Here is a 22,851-nt window from a genome sequence, read left to right on the forward strand (position 1 = left end):
CAACATCTGACAGGACAAAAGGAAAATAAAAAAGGCTGGACGAGATATATGGTAGAGGGATGCACATACAAAGAGCTGGGGAAAAGGAAAGATACTTTTATGGGGAAGAGGATTTGCTTGTGTCTCTCCACGTGACAATCAGGTGCCTATGTGGGTGCCCACCAAACATCTGAAGATCTATCATGAACCACAGCATGTGGTGGACCCACCTGTACAGTGCAAATTGAAGGCTTAAGAATTACTTTTTTGCTATACTGTTGCACCAGAAGGATAAGCCTCGATTTGCTTTCTCTGTGCCTTCTGTTAATCAGGAAAAGCCTGCTTCTCATTATCAATGGTAAGTTTTACCCCTGGTAATTAACCAAAGGGCAGAAGCTGAGTTACAAATGCTTCAGCAATGGCATGCCTCCCGGCTACAGCCACAAAAGTTTTTGCTTCTGTTTCAGTAGATTTACTAACATGGGGGTGAGGGTATGCTTGTGTTTTTGCAGGAGATGAACAAACCACGTAGGTGCCCTGAAGATGTTGTACGACCATGGAACAGGCGACTGGAAGGACCCATGGATCCCAACCATGGACTAGGCTCCCCCAGTATGAGCCATGCTGAGAAAGTGCTGGAGCACCAGGGTTTTACCTATAGATGCTTAATGGACAAATGCTGTCTGACTGAACTCCTCTCTACCCTGAATACAAGAGACCCTACTAATAGGTAGGCAGGAGTATCATCGCCCCTATTCAGCATGAAGAAGTTACAGAAGACAGATCTTCATCCTTCTGCAACCCCTAGGATTAAGGGTCCTCTTATAAAAGGGAAAGAGGAAATATGTAGGAAGCATTCAAGCCAGAGAAACTCCATTTTGAATAAGGGCTAAGAAAACTGAAGCTGGATCACCAACTGGCAATTGCCTTGCTCAATTAATTAAAAAAAAAAAAGAGGCCACTTTTTGCTAATAATAATGATAGCTGTGGTGGTTTTTGCAAAAAAGAAAAGTAGGCGTTGGGAGAGAAGCTGAGGCAGGGCTCCCATGTCTGCTAGACTTGCTGGCTTCTTTTAGCACTCCCCTTATCTCAAGCAGCCATATGTTTCTCATTCACTTAATACATTGTTTCTTTTCAACCCCCACATCCTCATCACCTGTTTGGGCACCAATAAATAGCGTGGCCTCCCAGAGCTCAGGACCTTCGCAGCCTCCACACGATGGTCTCTGGTCCCACTTTTTTTCTCAAACTGTCTTTTTCTCTTTCCTTTGACTCTGCTGGACTTCATCGCGCGGACAACCTGGTGTTGGGTCTGATCACCCCAACAATTCTGTGTTAAGTGTCTTCATATCCAGTGTCAGCATCTTCTGAAGATGTGTGAACTCTTTCACTTTGTGCATGATTCTTGCATAGAAAAGGGTATCTCTGGTCTCCTTTTAATATTTTAATGTTTATATTTTAAATGTAACAAGGTAGGGCCAAACATTAGGACAGAAATAATACAAAAAGTATGCAAATGACTGATTTTTCTATCTTTAGACACAGTAATATCAGAAATGTTTTGAGGTTTGGGGTTTTCTCAGTAACTTCATAAGTCTTAAAAACCATTCTATTTCAGTCTACATGAATGATTCTAATGCCCATTGTTAAAAAAAACAAAACCCCTCAGAAACAGAAGAAGCCCGGGAGGAAAAAGAAAGGACTAAAAAAATTTTTAATTTTTGTATTTGGTGTCCTTAAAATTATTTTTAGTTTATAAACTATTGCCATAGAAATACTTATAAAATATTCTTTTTAAAATATTGAATTACATATTAATATATTTTTTATTTTTCAAACCTGGATATCATCACCTGTATTTTCTCTAAAAATTCTAACCTCAATACATCCAAACAGATGAGCTTACTTATAAATTTTTTAGGTGATTTTAACTTTCTCTTTACTTGAAATATCTAAACATCACATTCAACTCTCACAAAACAAATAGGTATAGGACAGTTGTTCCAATTCATAGGATTTATTGCTCTCCAACACATTAGTTCAGAGAACTCCAATTAGCAGAGACGATACTGAAGTTTTGTAGTGTATTTGGAGGAATCGACTCTTGTTGACCATATGTGTCTATATCAGAAGTTGGTAGTCATAAGAAATGACCAACCCTGGGTGATAGTGAAAATATATGCCATTTCTTATCTCACCTTTAATGAGTTGAATTTTCTTCTCCCGGTTTACTTGTGCTTTGGATAGGAAGAATTAATGGCTTGACACGTTTTCTTAAAGTACTTTTTGTTGTTTATGTGTATGGTATAAAATAAGAGTTCAATTTTATTCCTCTTTTTCTTACTCTCTGAAGAAGTTGTAATTCCTCCAAATGATTTTGCCCAGATTATCTGACTTACAAATATTGTCTTTTTGTGCCTACTAATTACCTAGGACACCCTACACATTCACCAGAGAGGATACATAAGGGATATCCCAAAAGCAACAACAATAAATGGTCTGTACAGTTCTGTGGAGAACCACATGACGTAAAGGACTTCACTCACTCACACAGAGCCAACTATAAGTAACAGCTGAAAATATTTTGACATCACATTTAACTAAGTAAATCTGAGTTATAAAAGTAATGGTGAAATCATAAATGGTACTATCATCAAATGGAAGTTTTTCTTTGATTATTAAAAATATGTGGTAGGCACTAGGTTAAAATGTATTATTTAACCCACACATGTAAGATACTACTATATTCGTATTAAGAGAGCATCAAACGCAGATTAAACTAATTTTCCTGGAATCTCATTGATATTGAAAGGTTTGAAATTAAAGCCTCATATCTAAGGGAGTGATACATACACACATACATGTATTTCATAAATATGACATATCACATATATCTTTTTCTATAGGAAACCTGTAACAATTGCTGTAATGCATTGTGTAGTGTTTTCCTTAATCGTGGTGGTTCCTGAACTGATCCCCACAACTGTTGGATAATGTTCAGTATGACCTTATTGGGAGAAAATTCTAGTAAAATACTGTATGCCTCCTTTCCCATAACGTTTCATCCTTGTATTCTTCCTGTATGGCTTCAATATGTGATAGAATTGAGGAAAATGTACACAGTGAAATTTGAAACTCAACAAAATGATTTTTGAAGAAAATTATTTGTACTAAGTAAATCATTATGTAGAATATTTTCAACACCAGAAATTTCCTTTGTGCTCTATAATCCCCATCCTAGGACACGTCTATCATGGAATAATTTTCCTAATAACTCACAACACTATCCTCCCATCACTGGGCAACTGCTGCTTTGATTCCTATCCCTAGACATATTTTCTTGGTTTTTGAATTTCATGTTTGTTGAAATGTTCGATTCATACTCTCAATCTTGCTGCTTTTAGTCAGTATTTTGCTTTTGAACTTCATGTTTGTATTGGTACGTGGTATTTCACTCTATGAATATACCATAGTTTTCTATCCATACCCCTATATTCCAGTTTGGGGATGTAAGAAAACTGCAATTGTATTCCCCAAATCTATAAAAAAATTTTTTAATTACTATTAAAACCCCTATACAAAAATATTTGTGGACACATGCATTAATTTTTCTTTGTTATAGATCTAAGAGTAAATTGCTAGATCATAGTATATATATTTAAATTTAGAAGAAACTGACAGTTTTCCAAAATTGTTGAATTTTACATTACCACTAGTAATTTTTTGGAGCCCCATTTTCTCAACGTTCTAGCTGAATTTGATATAGAAATATTTTTTAGTATTTAAGTTAGAAATGGAAAATGGAATAAACTGGTATCTTATTGTGATCGTAATTTTCATTTACCTGATGACTAATGATAACACGTTTCCGTGTACTTTTTGACCATTCGTATATATTATTTTTAAAAGTGTCTATGCCTATTTTTATTTTTTTCTTGTTTGTTGATTTTCTTTTGATTATGTGTTCTGAACAAAAATTTTTCCGATTTTCATCTAAAAGTTTTATTGTTTTTATATTTATGTTTATCTTTGTCTCAGAATCCTGCAATGATAAAAATCCAGAGCTGTTTTACCACTAGAAGACAAAGTTCTCTCTCCCTTGAGACCCTCACATATATGACATAGCTTTGGATATCTGGAATAAGGTGGTTAGAAGATACCAGAGAGTTAATAATGCCATAATCCAAACTTGAGGTTCTGAAAAAAGAGCAGAACTAAGAACCAGCTTCTATTTCTACTTGAAGCCTTGCTGTAATTTTCATATACATTTGTGTATCAATCAATTTCAGATTCTATCTCAGACATTGTGTGTTATACTGGGGAGATGTCTGACTTTTTAAAAAATATACCTCTTAAAAGTGTTTTAGGAGGATTTATTTTAGGAGGAAAATAACATAGCTTGACTCAGCAAACTCTACTTTCATTGACTGGCATTGAGTGCCTGCAGCTTTTCCATGTTCATAAGTCCAACACCAGGTGGAAGCCACCAAGGCCTCGGATTTGCCCCCACAGAAGCAATGGCCTGAGCTTCACCTTGTCACCTTTTATCCTTGGCTGAAGCTGTAGCAGCTGGGATGCAGGGCGCCAAGTCCCAAGGCTGCACAGAACAGCAGTGGGCCCTGGGCCTGGCCCAGGAAATGATTTTTCCCTCCTAGGCCTTTGGGCCTGTCATGGGAGGGACTGCCATGAAGTTCTATAAAATGCCATGGAGACACTTTCCTCATTGTCTGGTCTATTAACATTTGGCTCCAAGTCACTTATACAAATTTCTGCAGCAAGCTTAAGTTTCTCCTCAGAAAATTGGTTTTTCTTTTCTACAGCATGGTAAGGCTGCAAATTTTCCAAACTCTTATGTTCTGCTACCCTTTTAAACATAATTTTTAATTTTAGATCATTTCTTTCTTCACACATATAAGCATAAACTTTTAGAAAATGTCTTCCATCAAATAGACTAAATTATCTCTCTCATGTTCAAAGTTCTACAGATCTCCAGGCAGGGGTAAAATGCCACGTGTCTCTTTGCTAAAGCATAGCAAGAGTGACCTTTGCTCCAGTTCCCAGTAAGTTTCTCAGCTCCATCTGAGACCATCTCAGTCTGGGCCTCATTGTCCATATCTCCATCAGCATTTTGGTCAAAACCATTCAACAAGTTTCTAGGAAGTTCCAAATTTTCCCACATCTTCTTGTCTTCTTCTGAACCCTCCGAAATCTTCCAACCTCTGCCCATTACTTAGTTCCAAAGTTGCTTCCACATTTCAAGTATCCTTATAGCAGTGCTCCACTTCTCTAACTACCAAACTTCTGTATTAGTCTGTTTTCAAACTACTTTAAAGAACTACCTGAGACTGAGTAACTTATAAAGTAGAGAAGTTAATTGACTCACAGTTTACATGGCTGGGAAAGCCTCAGAAAATTTACAATCATGGCAGAAAGCAAAGGAGAAACAAGCATCTCTTTTTACAACGCAGAGGAGAGAGACGTTGTGGGCACAGGAAAGTGCCCACCACTTTTATTAAAACCATTATACCTCCTGAGAACTCACTATCATAAAAACAGCATGGGGAAACCACCCCATAACCCAGTCACCTCCCACCAGATTCCTCCCTTGACATGTAGTGATGACAATTCAAGAATAGATTTGGGTGGGGACACAGAACCTAGCTATATCATTACTTCAATCTCTATATATTTTTTAGACTATTTATGTCTCATTTAATCTTGGTAGATTGTATTTTGCTAGGAATTTATTCTTTTCCTCAGTTATTCAATTTGTTGGCATATAATTTTCGTAATAGTCCTTCATGATCCATTTTATTTTTGAGATATTAATTGTAATGGCTCCATTTTCATTTCTTATTTTACTCTTCCCTTTGTTTTCTTTGTTAGCCAAGCTGAAAGTTTGCCAATTTTGTTTATTTTTTCAAAATGCCAGCTCTTATTTTTGTTAATTTTTCTATATTTTTTCTTTATTGGATTTATTTCTGTTCTGATCTTTTTTATTTGTTTCCTTCTGATAATTTTGGGATTGATTTTTTTCCATTTTTTTTAACGTTATGTTTTGGGGCATAATGTTAGGCAATTTGTTTGAGATCTAAATCTGACCCCCACAGGCCACAAGTACCTGTTACTATATTATTATTTCATATATTGTATCATGTGTCCTAGTGTCTTAGCTGGGACTTGAAGAATATACAAATAGTTTCATCCTATCATCAGGGAACTTATAAAGGTAAGATTAACTAAACACAATGTAAACTTATGCTCAAATATGACATACTGGAAAATGGGGAAAACACCACATACCATTGTGAACGATGTGGTCCTCATTGTTCCACAATGCACCAGTAACATATACTGGAAATTATAATATAGTTCCTCCTGTTTCAAGACTTCTGAAACTTCTCTACCTGTGGCATGCCTGTTCAGCTCTATAATGGTTTACTCTGTGTCCAGGGAGTCTGAGGATTTACCAAATTGTCATCGTCCTTCCTCATTTCCCAGGAGGTGCCTTTCCCCTATTAAGAAAACAACCTCAATCTTTCTTTCTCAAAGACAATTGAACTTATTAGAATAGAAATAAAATCTGCCTAATTATTTCTTTGTCTTCAGCATATTACTGACTACTTAATGCTAATTTCTGCTATCCTCACAATCTGCAATTTATTACAACTCTACTCAAACTCAACTTTTTATGGCTATTTGAGCATAGACACTTTCAAAATGTCAAAATGGACTGATAAGTTTGCATTTCTGAGTCAATTTTATTTTTGATTATGTATTTTGAAACTTAATTTTATGTGTCACAGTTCACTGCTTTCATTTATTTTCTTTGAAAATATTTCATTGACAAAAATGTGTATTTTCAAGATGCACAGTGTGTTTATATGTGTACGCATTGTGTAATGATTACTAAAACAACATTAATTAGCACATCTTTTACCACCCATGGCTCACCCTGCATGTGTGTGTGTGTGTGTGTGTGTGTGTATGTGTGGTGAAGACTCTTGCAATCTGCTCTTTCATGAAATTTCAAGTAAAAAGTTCAGTATTATAAACTGCAATCACCATGTGGTACACTGGATCCACAAATGACATTAAGAGACAAAATAGGGCCGGGTGCAGTGACTCACACACTTAATTCCAGCACTTTGGGAGGCTGAGGCAGGTGGATCACTTGAGGCTAGGGAGTTCAAGCCCAGACTGGCTAACGTGACAAACCCCCACCTTTTCTAAAAATACAGAATTAGCTGGGCATGGTGGCACACACCTGTAGTCCTAGCTACTTGGGAGGCTGAGGCACAATAATAATTGCTTGAACTCAGGAGGCAGAAGTTGCAGTGAGCTGAAATCATGCCACTGCACTCCAGCCTGGGCAACAGAGCCAGATCCTGTCTTAAAATAGTGAGAGAGTGACAATATAGAGCCAGGCACGGTGGCTCACACATGTAAGTCCCAGCACTTTGGGAGGCTGAGGTGGGCGGATCACTTTGAGCTCAGGGGTTTGATACCAGCATGGGCAATATGGCAAAACCTCATCTCTGTGAAAAATACAAAAACAGGACGGGCATTGGTGGCTCATGGCTATAGTCCCAGTTATTTAGGAGGCTGAGGTGAGAGGATTGCTTGAGTGCAGGAATTTGATTCTACAGTGAGCTATGGTTATGCCACTGCACTCCAAGCTGGCCGACAAAGGGAGATTCTATCTCTTAAACACACAAAAATACAACAAAACTTGGTTCTAATACTTACTACTTTGGTGATCTCTGACAACTTACTTACTGTATCTAGGCTCTATCATTTGAAAAATGGAACTTTTAATAGAACCTACCTCACAGAACTGTTGTGATGGCTAAATTGAGACATGTAGAATCTCTATAATAGTAAGTGAGAGATCTTATTATTACCTGTTAATTTCTATGACCATCTTAAAGATTCAGTACACTAACAATATGGTAATGTTTATCCTCACATGACAATGTGGTATGCAATGTTTACTTTATTCCAATGAGATATATTCATTCATGTTTCTTTGGCTGCACATGGGATTTTATCTTATGATGGTGAACTAAGAAAATATTGTAGACTCTGATACTTTCAATAAAATATTAGGATTATTAAAAAGAATAAAGGAAATCAAAATGCATAAGAAAATGTAGGGAGTTAAGGAAAGCAATCATGTTCAAAAGGCAAGATAACGATATCACTGCATACAGATCAGACCTCATTTGCATGGTGAAGGTCTGTAACTGTCAAAGGGCATCTGTAACAGCCAGCAGATAGATGGAGTACGGTGTAGTGCATTTTGTTACTTTTATTTGCTTTGTACATGTAGAACAGTCAACTGATGCAATCAAACAGTGAAGTCAATAAAAATATAGTACATTCCATATAGTGCTTATTGACAAAAATTATGGATCGTCAACTCAGTGAGAAAGAGACTACAAAATTAACTCATCACAGAATGGTCCTCTTACTCAAAGATGTAAAAACAACTGGAACACAAATTTTAACCACAGTTTATTACTTTTTTAGATAAATAAGGGGAAATCCATGAAAAAAGGCAGTTATTAAGCAAGAACAACTAGAGAAAAAGACTAAACCTGAGACTTTCATGGAAGTCTTCTGAACTTTAGCATAATTGATAATATCTACTTATGTAAACAGAATGGGCTAACTGAAACAAAATCAGTTGCTAATCAGAATTTACCAGTTATTGAGCTACAAAGTATGTTCAGTTAACAGACTTACATGTACAAATAAAGGCATTGATAAGGAAACAGTGGAATCCTAATATTTGGAATAGTAATTATTTGAGCATAGTTGTAAGACTTAAAATCATCACATATCATGTAAACAGCCAGTATTAAATGCAATGTCAAAATATACAAGCAAATTATGAAGGCTAAAACAGAAGGAAAGTGCTTATATACACGAAAACACACAAATGGAAACACACACACTGCAAATATTATTCCAAAGCGGGTAGAAACACTAGAATCCTTGTCATTCCCTTCTCTAATGACCACTGTTTCCTACTCCCACCCAGCATACTAGCTTTCCTTGTCTCCTTTTTCTTTGTATCCATCATGCATATTCTACTGTTGTATAAAATGGACTTATTGTAAATTCAATTCATCTATCGATCAAAGAAGGCAAATATTTCTACTGTTTTATGTATAGCAATTAGAAAAGCCTATCATGTATTAAACATATGTAAATATATGTTGAATCAGTTATGCTAGTTATGTCTTCTGGAAGTATACAGAGCAAAAATTGATGCCCATAACCTAATTTATAGGAATCATATTATAAATAATTTAAAGAAAAACATTAAATAAGTTATTCCATGTCCTCCGTAGGGCATATTTTACATCTTTGTTTCTTAAACTATAGATCAAAGGATTCAACATGGGAATAACCAAGGTGTAAAATATGGAAGCCACTTTATCAGTGTCAAAGGAATGACTGGACTTGGGCTGCACGTACATGAAAAGCAAAGTCCCGTAGAACACTATGACCACTGTCAGGTGGGCTCCACAGGTAGAAAAAGCCTTTTGTCTGCCATCAGAATTCATCCTGAGAATGGCTACAAGGATGAGCAGGTAAGATACAAGAACTATCAGAAGAGATGAAATCAAATCGATAGCTGCGAACGTCAGAATTATCAATTCAATTTCATGTGTATTTGAGCAGAGCAAAGGTAACAAGGGGAGACTGTCACAATAGAAATGACTAATGACATTGTAGCCACAGAAGGATAAAGTAAAAATCTTTATGGTGACTAGAAGAGAAATGAATGTGCAGTAGAGATAAGGGATCGCCACTAGCACCTGACATAGCTTTTGTGACATGATTGCTGTGTATAGCAGAGGGTTACAGATGGCCACGTAGCGGTCGTAGGACATCGCTGAGAGAATAAAAAGTTCACTACCAATGAACACAAGAAAGAAAGCTAGCTGTGTTGCACAAAAATAATAAGAAATTGTATTCTTATCCACAACAAAATTTACTAACATTTTGGGTCCTACAGTTGTTGAATAACCAAGATCCATGAGAGCCAGATGTCTGAGAAAAAAGTACATAGGGGTTTGCAACCTGGAGTCCAACTTAGTGAGGACGATTATGCCCAAATTGCCCATCACTGAGATCACATAGATCATGAGGAACAATGCAAATAATGGTGCCTGCAGCTCAGCGGTATTTGTGATTCCTGTAAGAATGAATTCATTCACCGTTGTTAGATTGGGTTGTTCCATCCAGGTTCATCAGAAAACCTATTCTGATAGAGACATCAGCATAGTCAATGGATTTCCTCTGTCATCACCTGAGAACATTTTTAGTATGCAAAGCTAACATAAGATATATCTACATTTCACAATTTGCGACATTTGAAAACAAATGTACCTCTCACAAATAAAAACATGTTTAAATATAATTCAAGAAAGAGATAAGACAGATCAGCAGTTTTCAGTTGGTTTTGATTTTACTCACCCGAAAACATTTTCCAATGTCTAGAGACATTTTATTTATCACAATTTGGAGGTGGGCCACTGTTGCATCTAAAGGTTAGAAGCCAGTAAGCTGCTAAACATTCTACTATAATCAATACTCAGCCCATTGCAATACCCAACCCCAAATATCAATAGTGCTAAGGTTGAGAAATTCCGATGAGATACATGGATAGATGATAGATGATAGATCATAGATAGATAGATAGATAGATAGATAGCTAGATAGATAGATAGATAGATAGATAGATAGATAATGGATGGATAATGGGTGAACAGAACCATATGAGAGAAAGATACAGATATTCATGTATGTATAGATATATAAAGAAAATTTTTAAAGTTAAAAATATTGTTAATACTGTGGATACCTGATATATTTACAATTGTTGTACTATGTTTTTAGAGTTTGGTCATATTTATAGATTACTATTATGACATAATACAATTTTAGTTATGAAAAAAATTTCTGTCCCAGATTCCAAAAATGCATAAAACCACCTGCTTCAAAACATCATCCTGTGAATACCCGTATCTCTTCGGGTGGTATAGCCGAGACTTTAATAGAGTTGACAGATATTAGGCATATGAGTAAGAGCAGCATAACAGATGACAGTGGCAATTATTTGTATTTACAAAGCAAAAAATATCAGGAAGTATATGGATATAGATATATTCTACACTATATCTTACTTTATGTCATATTTGAACGGTTATGTTAGGCAAATAGTGTAAGTTATCTAAAACTGTTGTTTTTTTTTGTTGTTGTTTGTTTGTTTGTTTGTTTTTTTGAGACGGAGTCTCACTCTGTCGCCCAGGCTGGAGTGCAGTGGCCGGTTCTCAGCTCACTGCAAGCTCCGCCTCCCAGGTTTACGCCATTCTCCTGCCTCAGCCTCCCGAGTAGCTGGGACTACAGGCGCCCGCCACCTCGTCCGGCTAGTTTTTTGTATTTCTTAGTAGAGACGGGGTTTCACCGTGTTAGCCAGGATGGTCTCTATCTCCTGACCTCGTGATCTGCCTGTCTCGGCCTCCCAAAGTGCTGGGATTACAGGCGTGAGCCACCGTGCCCGGCCAAAACTGTTTGCTCTTATATCTAGAACCAGCATGTCATTGTGGAATTGTTGGGAAGGATGACTGAAGATGAAGTGATTCAATGTGTCTTTGCTGTCTGGAAGTAGTTCTAAAATATCAAGTACATTGTGAGTTTTCTTCTTGTTATTAATTGTGACAATGCCTTACTTGAAAGAGGTTTTTTTACACATGTGCATGTACATTATCCTGACTGTGAATTAACATCTTTGTTAGGACCATAATGATGCCTAGGGGAGTTACAGGTCAAATAGGATGTAATGCTTGCAACTTAGGGCAGTTCTTCTCCCCTCCCCCAATCCATGACTAAACTTGGTTAATCGGTATGCTGTTGTTTTGGATTACTTATCTGTTTTTCACAACGAATTTAATAACATTTTAGATAAATTATTTTTATATAAACTTTATTAAAACATTAATCTTCCCATAGTTTAATCTCAATATAATTGAGAAATGCTAACTTGAATGTGAAGGTTAAGTTTGTTTTATCATACAAAATCTTAGGGGAGTTTGAGGAAATCTGAACAAATTGGGAGAAAATATGGTCCTTCATATTGGTTTGTATAATGAAGATTAGTAAAAGCTCCTTTTTGGATAAAAGGATACTATAGATTAAAGAAATGATTAAAAGTCACTTTGTTACACAGTAACATAGAGACAAAATAAATACACTAAATATGAGATATATGTGGATTTCTGGCTGTTATTTAAAAATTTTCTGGACATGCAAGCCACAGAAACTAGGAAATATGGTATAGCACATAATGCAAATAAACAAACATATGTAAAATTGAATAAATATATATCTAAATATCCCCCAATAACCCACAGATGGATATGGAGGGCACGATAACCTAAGATAATTATTATTGGTTTAAAAATTTCTGAGCCCCAATGCTTTTTGAAAAAAAGAAAAGAAAGAATAGTGTTTACAATGAAAATTATAGTGACAGCTATCTCAGAGTGAGCTATGAAAAAATAAAGACATGAAATTATGTTATTAAATATGAAGATGATTACATATTATTTGAACTTAATTTTTTTAATAAAATTATGACCTCCTCCTATCCTACCCTGACTCAATGAACACACCTTTCTCATATTAGATATATGGTAATGTGTGGCAGTAGGTAGAAAAGTTAGATAAATCTCTTCAGTACATACGATGATAAGCAACATAAATCCTGTATTTTGTTTGCTTGTTTTGTACAGTTTGGCAATTCAGAAAGGCAAAAAAATAATATCATCATTGATAAGTACCTGTTTTCTTGTTAGGTAAGGAAATCTAAATGAGCTTCCTCTCTATCTTTGGAGTTCTGTGGAAAACCCAGATTGCTTTGCTGTCTTTGTTGAATATCAATGGCATTTTTAAAAGCTACAATATTTGAGAAAATAATACCTGCTTTGGTCAACTCTTAGTGGAAATTGAAGTACTTTCTGAAAATTGTATTTTTCCCTAAAACTGGGTGCGTAACAGTCTCCTAATTTTATTTTCTTATATTTTTAAATGTTTTTTTCTGTGCCTATGTTTACCCAAAAAGTCTCATAATTTTTAATAATGCTTTTCACATTCGAATGTAAGGTAGAAACCCCCTTTTTGTCTCATGAAGAAGTGAGAAAAGAATCATATCTACATATTTATTTAAATAATTATCCAGTGTTAAATTATTGTTAAGGAGTCTAAGAGCCTAGAGCATCTAAATAACAAGTATTTGGAAGGACATGAACATGACTGACTAAATAGTTGCAGTTTCTCCATTCTTTCATTAAAAATATATTTATCTCCTTGTTGTTGTGCTTTATTTTCTCCAAGTTTTGGCCTCAATTAGAGAAAAATATTTTATGTAAAATGTATACTTTAGAAACAATATCATGATAATCTTTCAATGATGCTTATGAGCATTCAGCCTGTGAAACCATGTAAAACAGTTAAAAATTCTATGAAAGATGGAGCAGTGTTATTTCTGCTTAGGCATTATTGGATAACAGAAGTCCTGGAGAAATGAATCAGAAATTGTCACACTTTACTATAGTTATGTCATCAAAGTGGCAGTTTTCCAATGTCACTGAAGCATTGTAGATATCTGTAACATATGGCACCAAAAGAAACATTCTTACCTTTTTTTTTTTTTTTCACCTGTAATGAAGCCTCTGTCTTGACTCCTCCATGTGTCTCTCACATGGCACAGTGAGAACAATTTATGCATTTTTTAATCTTTTGAGACTCTCCCTGAGGAGATGGCAGGCAATTTGTTGATAATTCCTAAAGCATTTGAGAGCGTAACAAAATGTTTTGAGGCTGTCCATTAGTTGTAGAAGACAATTTTTATTCATTAGTGTATCAGAGTTCTCCAGAAAAAGAGAGCCAAGAGCAGATAGTTAGATGAGCGATAGATGGATGGATGGATAGATAGATAGATAGATAGATAGATAGATAGATAGATAGATAAGTAGAGATTTATTATGAATTGTTTTATGCAATTATGTAGGCTGAGGATTCCTGTGATTTTTTTTCTCTGCAAGCTCCAAGAAAGCTAGTGCTATAGATTCAGTTCAAACTTGAGATATTGGGATCCAGGGGAGCCAACGGTGTAGGTCATAGTCTGAATTAGAAGGCTCTAGAATCTGGGATGTCAATGTCTGATGCAGGAAGTGAAGGATGTCCTAGCTTAAGCAGGGAGTGAACTCACCCTTCCTCTGTCTTTTTGTTCTATTCAAGGCCTTGACTGATTGCACTGATACCCACCTACATTGGTGAGGATGATCGTTACTCTGTCTACCAATTCTAGTCTCTTCCAGAAGCATCCTCACAGGCACACCCAGAAATAATGTTTGCCAGCTATCTGGGCATCATATAGCCTAGTTAAATCAACACTTTAACCATCATTACTCCACCCCTTGTCAACTTGGCAAACATAAACATGTACTTAAATGATACTTAGTCTCTCTAAACATAGACAATAACAAGGTCATAGTTGTGCTTTAGATGACACAACTATCTTGCATATAAATAAAAACTCACTAATCCCTTATTCCAAACAGGAAATATATTCTTTGAGTGATATTGACTCATCTCCTGATTTTCTCAGAGTAAAATTCTACAATGTAAAACTAACAATATTTAAATTCTGATGTGAAGTCCATATATCTTATTTATATAAGGTAATAAAGATGGAATAAAGCATCTTTACTTAATAAATACACACACTTTACAATAAAATTAGGATAGAATTCCCATTACAATTACAGCCCTCATTTCTGAACTGACCACATGATTATGGCTGGTATTTGTAACTGTCTTCTTCTTCTTTCCATACTGTATTCCCTTTGTCTTTAGCAAGCACCTTAGCTGGCCATAGCTTTTTATTTTTCCTTGTGAAGTGACCAAACCTTTATTCCTGAAGAGTTTGAGCCATTAGTAGTTCTGGCTAGTTCAGGCTATTACAGTGTTCCTTTTATTATTATTAGAGTTTTTCTTATTAATAAGAGATGTCCTAAGGAATATCTCATATTCCTGGCTTATTCTTCCTTGTACTGTGAATAGCCCAATTTACCCTGGAAAGTCAGGATCAAGTATGATAACTTCCTGTTTTGTCCATTGATTCAGTTGCATGAGCAGCTCAAAATGGCTGGGCAAGAGTCTTAACTTCCAGTTCAACAGAATTATTGGTATGTCTTTAGGTGGAAGCATTCATTCCTCTGTGACTAAAACCTGTAGGTCAGTAAAGCTTAAAGTCAATGGAGCAGGAAACAGAAATTTTGACAGTGGGTCACTAGGGTTAATAGTCAGTGGTGTCACTCACATTTCCGTCTCTTCATTCCTGGGCTCCTAGATCCAGTCTATGGCAAAAAACAGCGCAATATACTGGAGACTAATTCAAAGTATATATAGCTTTCTTGGGAACCTTTCCCCAGCTATTCAAGTTATTGCCATGTAGCTGGATTGTAATTAAAATTTCAAACCCAGTTTCTTTGGGATGATGGGCAGCATGGTAAGTAAGACTAGTGAATTCCATGATCATGGGCTCTTTGCTGCACTTCTTTATCTGTGAAGTGGGTTTCTTGATTATATGTAATGCCATGTGGAATATCATGATGGTGCATAAGGCATTCTATAATTTGGAAGGTAGTTTTGGCAGAATTGCTTGCAGAGAGGGATAATCTGTACCCAGAGTAAGTATATACTGCAGTAAGAACAAAATTCTGCTCTTAAATGTTGGAAACAGTCCAATGTAACCAAACTCCTGCCAGGGAGCTGGCTGCTCCCACTGGGTAATGGTGTCATATTAGTGGCTCTGTGTTACTCTCCACTGTTGGCAGATTGGACACTCAGCAGTGACTATGGTCAGGTTGACCCTCATGAGCCGAAGTCCATGTTTCTGTGAGATCACACGTAACCTACATCCCTGCCACCATACCCACTTTGCTTCTGAGCCCACTGGGTGATGACAGGGTGCCTGAGGAAAGAGGCTGACTAGCATCCACAGAATGTGTCATACTATTGACCGGAACATTATAATCCTCCTCTGCTGAGGTCACCTTTTGGTGAGCATCCACCTGGGACACCAATATCTTTGCCATTTTTGCTCATTCAGAGAGTTCTAGTCATACTTCTTCCCTACAGTTCTTTGTCATTAATTTTTCAATCATGTCCTCTCCACGTTTTTTTTACTGTCTAGCCACACCACTTGCCACAGCCCCTGAATCCATATATGATCATGATGATCACGTCTGGTCTCTCATGATGACCTTCTAAGCAAGGTGCACGAGCAGGGGCACCGCTCAACGTTGTGCCCAGAGAGACTATTTCTCTTTACTTGTGTCCATCAGGAATGTCCCAGAAAAGGCTTGTAGTGCTACAGTTGCCCACTTTCAGGGTGGTGCCTGCATATGATGCAGAACTATCTTTAAACGGGACTGGAGTCTTCTCTTTCTCTGTCAGTTGACTATAAGAAACTCTCTATAAGGACATGGGTGGAGACTGGGAGACAGAAGATAGTGTAGGAGGAGTGGGGACCATGGGCATCGGGCTGCTACTTCATGTAACTTACTTGTGCCTCAGGGCCTGTTCAGTCCTGAACATCATATACAGTAGTCCCTTTTATACCTATTTTTTGCTTTTTGTGGTTTCAGTTACCTGCATTCAACTGTGTTCCACAAATGTTAAAGAGAATTTCCAGAAACAAACAACTCATACCTTGTAAATTACATGTTATTCAATATAGCATAATAAATTCTCACACTTTTTCACTTTATCTTACCTAGGGCATGAATCATTTTTTGTCCAATTATCCACAGTGTATACCTTCCCTGTCTGTTCCACTTAGTAGCCATATTGGTTATCAGATGACTGTCACAGTATAGCAGTAACTGTGTTAGATAACCCTTATTTTACTTAATGATGTCCGATACTGCAATAGTCATGATGCTGGCAATTCAGACATGTCAAAGAGAAGGCATAAAGTGCTTCCTTTACATCTTTGTAAAGGTGTAAAGATGAAAGAATTTTGATAAATTCAGCATCATTTCATGTTAAAAAAATCCTCAACAAACTAAGCATTGAAGGAATACACCTCAAAAATAATAAGAGCCATCAATGAAAATCTCACACCAGCATCATACTGAATGGAGTACCCAGGCTAGAGGCAGCAAAGTCCCTCCGCCAGTCCCATTGAGAGATAAAAACTGGAAGCATTCACCCTGAGAACTGGAAGTGGACAAGGATGCCCACTCTCGTTACTCCTATTCAACTAGTACTGGAAGTCCTAGCCAGAGCAATCAGGGCAGAGAAAGAAATGACAGAGATCCAAATGGGAAAACAGGAAGTCAAAGTATCTATGTTGGCAGAAGATATAATTTTATACCTAGAATATGCCATAGTCTCCGCCCCAAAACGATTTGATAAACAACTTCAGCAAAGTTTCAGGGTACAAAATAAGTGTACAATAATGGTGGCATTTCTATACATCAACAACGTCCAAACTGAGATTTTATGATGAAGATGCCAAGAGCAATGGCAACAAAAACAAAAATTTACAAATGGGACCTAATTAAACTGAAGAGCTCTGCACAGCAAAAGAAACTTTCAGCAGAGTAACCAAACAACTTGTAACAGAATGGGAGAAAATATTTACAAACTAGGCAACCAACAAAGGTCAATATCCAGAGTCTATAAGGAACTTAAATAAATTTTCAAGCAAAAAACAACCCTATTATAAAGTGGTCAAAGGACATGAACAGGCACTTTTCAAATAGCACATACACATGGCTAACAAACATAAAAACCCTCAACATCACTCATCATTAGAGAAATACAAATAAAAACCACAAGAAGATACCATCTCACACCAGTTAGCATGGCTATTATTTAAAAGTCAAAAATTAACAAATGTTAGTGAGATTGTGTAGGAAAAGGAATGCTTATACACTGCTTGTAGCAAAGTGAATTAGTTCAGCCATTGTTGAAAGCAGTTTGGCGATTTCTGAAAAAACTTTAAATATTCACTATACAACTCAGCAATCCCATTATTGAGTATATGCCCAAAGGGATATAAATCTTTCTACCATAAAGGCATATGTGTTTATATATATATATATATATTCATTGCACCACTATTTACAATAGCAAAGATATGGAATCAACCTAAATGCCCATCAATGCTAGACTGCATAAAGAAAATATGGTACATACAAACCATGAAATACTACATAGCCATAAAAAAGAATGATATTATGTCCTTTGCAGCAATATGGATGGAGCTGGAGGTCAATATCCTAAGTGAATTATCACAGGAATAGAAAACTGAATACCGCATAGTCTCACTTACAAGTGGAAGCTAAACACTGAGTACATGTGGACACAAAGAAGGGAAAAACAGACACTGGGGCATACTTGAGAGTGGAGGGTGGAAGAAGGATGAGGAGTGAAAATGTAGCAATCAGGTGCTATACTTATTACTTGGGTGACAAAATAATCTGTACACAACCCCAGTGGCATGCAATTTACCTATATAGCAAACCTTCACATACACCTCTAAACCTAAAATAAAAGTTAAAAACTGTAAAAATAGGCTGGGTGCAGTGGCTCATGCCTGTAATCCCAGCACTTTGGGAGGCCAAGGCCGGCGGATCACAAGGTCAAGAGAGCGACACCATCCTGGCCAACATGGTGAAACCCCACCTCTACTAAAAATACAAAAATTAGCTGGGCGTGGTGGCACGTGCCTGCAATCCCAGCTACTTGGGAGGCTGAGGCAGGAGAATCACTTGAAACTGAGAGGCAGAGGTTGCAGTGAGCCAAGACCGTGCCATTGTTTTCCAGCCTGGGCAACAAGAGCAAAACTTCATCTCAAAAAACAAACAAACAAACGAACAAAAAACTGTAAGCATAAAAAATACATTTATGTACTAATGACAAATGCTCCAGAATACCTGACATCAAAACTGACAGATAAGAAAGGTAAAAACATAATTTAACTTGGAATTTTAATATCAGTCTTAATAATTAAGAGAGCAAATAAAGAAGAAAAGAACAATATTACAGAAGACTTGAATAGCACTCTTCTACAGCTTGAGCTGATTAAAATCACTAAAACAATTATTAATCACACAATATTAAACAGCAATTTTTCACATAGACTTTCTCAAAATTGGCACTATTAACATTCTGACTAGGTAAATTTTTTTGTGAGGGCTGTCTTGTGAAGATTAGATTATTTTGCAGCTTAAGTAACATCTACCTTCTAGATAGCAATAATGTTTGTTCACATCACCTCGTCATCATAAAATCAACAATATTTGCAAATATTGCCAAATGTCTTCTAGTGGGAAATCTCTCTCCTAGTCAAAACCACTAAAGTTTATTGTAATTTAATTGGAAAATGTCATTTAACTTAATTGGAATATATTATTTAAATTTAAATTTAAATAGCTTGTTAAACTACCTTTATCAATATGTCTGTCATTTTGTTTAGAATATCTTCCCTACAATATAGTAATTATTCTCAGAGTTCAAGAGAATTTTACCTCTCAAAAGATTTTCATGTCTTTGAGAAAATTGAGCTCCTTCCTCCATTCTTCTATCCTTACACATTGCATTATAAAAATGAATTGCAATTTTTTGTTTTCACTTTCAACCCCTCTTTTGATCTGTTTGTTTCTGTAAGGAAATGACTATCTTATTTGACCATGCTCCCAAGGTTACTAGTGAGAAGTGACCACGTGCTAGCAGCCCTTGCTCCCTCTCGGCGCCCCCTCGGCCTTGGCGTCCGCTCTGGCCGCTGGAGGAGCCCTTCCGCCCGGCTGGCCCAGGCCAGAGCCGGCTCCCTCTGCTCGCCGCCAGGTGTGAGGCACGGCGGGAGCCGGGGCTGCAGGTGGCGCGGATTCCGGGTGGGCGTGGACTGGGCGGGCCCCCACTTGGCGCGGCCTGGGCTCACAGGGTGCATGCTGGGCTTGATGAGGGACGAGCTTCCTCTGGGCTGCTGGAGTACCCAGGCTAGAGGCAGCAAAGTCCCTCCGCCAGTCCCATTGCGAAGTGAAGCCAGCTGGGCTTCTGGATCCGGTGGGGACTTGGAGAACTTTTCTGTCTAGCTAAAGGTTTGTAAACGCACCAATCAGCACTCTGTGTCTAGCTCAAGGTTTGTAAATGCAGGAATCAGCTCTTTGTCAAAATGGGCCAATCAGCTCTCTGTAAAAGGAACCAATCAGTAGGATGTGGGTGGGACCAGATAAGGGAATAAATGAAAGCCACTCCGCACGCCCCCCGCCCCTCCCCACCAGCTTGCAGTGGTAATTGGCTTGTCTCTTTTTCCTCAGTGTGGAAGCCATGTTTTTCTGCCCTTCATAATGAATTTTACTACCGCTCACTCTTTGGGTCTGCTCTGCCTTTAAAAGCTGTAACACTCACTGCGTAGGTCTGCAGCTTCACTCCTGAGGCCAGCGAGACCACTAACCCACTGGAAGAAATGAACAACTCCAGACACACCACGTGTATGAGCTGTAACACTCACAGCGAAGGTCTGCAGCTTCACTCCTGAAGTCAGCGAGACCACGAACCCACCAGAAGGAAGAAGCTCGGGACACCTCTGAACATCTGAAGGAACAAACTCCAGACACACCATCTTTAAGAACTGTAACACTTGACTGCGAGGGTCTCTGGCTTCCTTCCTTCTTGAAGTCTGCGAGACCAAGAACCCACCAATTCCGAACACACTAGGAAAGTGACCGTCACATAAGTAAGTGCTCAATTTTTATTAGTTTAACAAATTGAGAAGTTAATTATTTCATAGAATTTTTTTTTTTACCTATCACACACTTGCATATTTGACATTGAAAAGTAAATAGATAAAAAAATTAGATATTTTTCAAACTATATTGCAGTTATAAAAAAGCTACACTTTTTAAATAATGCTTTCAATAACACTTGAAGAGATTGTAATATAAATAGTAAGTAAAAAATATCTTTGATTGATCAAGTTCCATTAAATGTGGAGCTTGATAAGATATAAATGGTGAATGTAAACAAGGCTATGAAACTGATGGTCAGGGACTGTGTTCACAGAAATAAACATTTGTCCAACCATTCTAAAATGCCTCACAGTAGTGTGATATGAGAAGTCATAGTTTTAGTCCCAGAATTGTGCTTCTTTATTTGAAGAAAATAAATCCATGCATATTTCGCATTAAAAAACATTTTAAAGGCCAGACGCGGTGGCTCGTGCCTGTAATCCCAGCACTTTAGCAGGCGAAGGCGGGCAGATCACCTGAGGTCAGGAGTGCGAGACCAGCCTGGCCAACATGGTGAAACCCCATCTCTACTAGCAATACAAATTTAGCTGGTCATGGTGCTGGGCGCCTGTAATCCCAGGAGGCTGAGGCAGGAGAATCGCTGGAACCTGGGAGGCAGAGGCTGCAGTGAGCGGAGATCACGCCACTGTACTCCAGCCTGGGCGACAGAGCAAGACTCCATCTCAAAAAACAAAACAAAAAAAATGTTAAAACTATGATTAATGGACATACCCAACAGTAGAGAAAATGGTTGAATAAATGGGGATGTGTAAATATAATAGATTATTATAAAGTCACTTGTATTACCAACATAGGATAGATATTTATTGAATACCTATCATATCCTCAATATTCTAAATGCTTCATATATAATATGTAATTGAATATTCACAGACACATGAAGCAGGTATAGTATTGTCACTTTGCAAACATGGACACTGACGATATGACAGCTTAAGAAACTTTCATGTGGTCACAAAGTAAGCATATGATGTTTTCGGACACAAATTCAGAATTATGGCTTCCAAATATAAACATTTTTTACTATAGCGTAAAGTCTTTATCTGAAAAGTTGTAATAGCAAAATGTTGAGAATGTAAAAGTATTCAAAACGTGTGAATCCTTATTAAAGGGAAAATACAAGTACACATATAATAGTATTACATTGTTTAGATCCTGTTTTCTACATGCCGTAGTCTCATAAAAGCAAGAATCCTTGGAGAAGTGATTTTAGAGCTGAATCCAGGAAAATACAAGATGGCCTGGAACACTTTGTGCTGCTAGAGTGTAAAGAGTAAAAACAAAACAACAATGGCAAAAATAATTTTAAAAGACAGGGACATGTTCAAAGAGCAAAGAGCCCAGGAGCCAATTTGATGGTGATTCTATTAGCAAAGCTAGAACGATTTGAGCAACAGAATAAATGATGTTAGTATGAGATAACACAAAGAGTAAAATAATTGACTGGGTGGGGTGGCTCACGCCTGTAATCCCAGCACTTTGGGAGGCCAAGGTGGGCAGATCACGAGGTCAGGAGATTGAGACCATCCTGGCTAACATGGTGAAACCCTGTCTCTACTAAAAATACAAAAAATTAGCCAGGTGTGGTGGCGGGCGCCTGTAGTCCCAGCTAATCGGGAGGCTAAGACAGGAGAATGGCATGAACCCGGGAGGTGGAACTTGCAGTGAGCCGAGATTGTGCCACTGCACTCCAGCCTGGGCAACAGAGCGAGACTTGGTTCCCCCCACCAAAAAAAAAAAGTAAAATAATTATGAGTGTGTATTGATTTAAATAGAAGACTGAATAAATAAATATATAGAGAAGAAATAACTCTTTCTTACAGAATTCCAATATATAGAAAGAGTAAAGGAAACAGTAAATTTCTACCAAAATTGCACAGTAATAATTGCCATAAGCAGCAAACATTGATGAATGGTAAAAAAGTAGTCATGGAATATTTACATAGTCTAAATTAGCTTTCCCCCGATA

General features: G+C 37.2%; 1 protein-coding gene across 1 annotated transcript; it reads right to left on the bottom strand.

The window, feature by feature from the left end:
* Positions 1-9,296: 9,296 nt before the first annotated feature.
* On the bottom strand, positions 9,297-10,235 carry LOC111544947 (olfactory receptor 8K3). Its single transcript, XM_023215825.1, has one exon. It carries the CDS (start codon positions 10,233-10,235, stop codon positions 9,297-9,299), a length of 939 nt encoding a protein of 312 aa, XP_023071593.1.
* Between the last annotated feature and the right edge of the window lie 12,616 nt (positions 10,236-22,851).

The sequence above is a fragment of the Piliocolobus tephrosceles genome, chromosome 13, assembly GCF_002776525.5.
Source record: "Piliocolobus tephrosceles isolate RC106 chromosome 13, ASM277652v3, whole genome shotgun sequence".
Classification (NCBI taxonomy): Eukaryota; Metazoa; Chordata; class Mammalia; order Primates; family Cercopithecidae; genus Piliocolobus; species Piliocolobus tephrosceles.

Excerpts from the sequence above, each read along its gene's own strand:
- LOC111544947 (XM_023215825.1), bottom strand. The coding sequence starts at position 10,235 with ATGGAACAACCCAATCTAACAACGGTGAATGAATTCATTCTTACAGGA.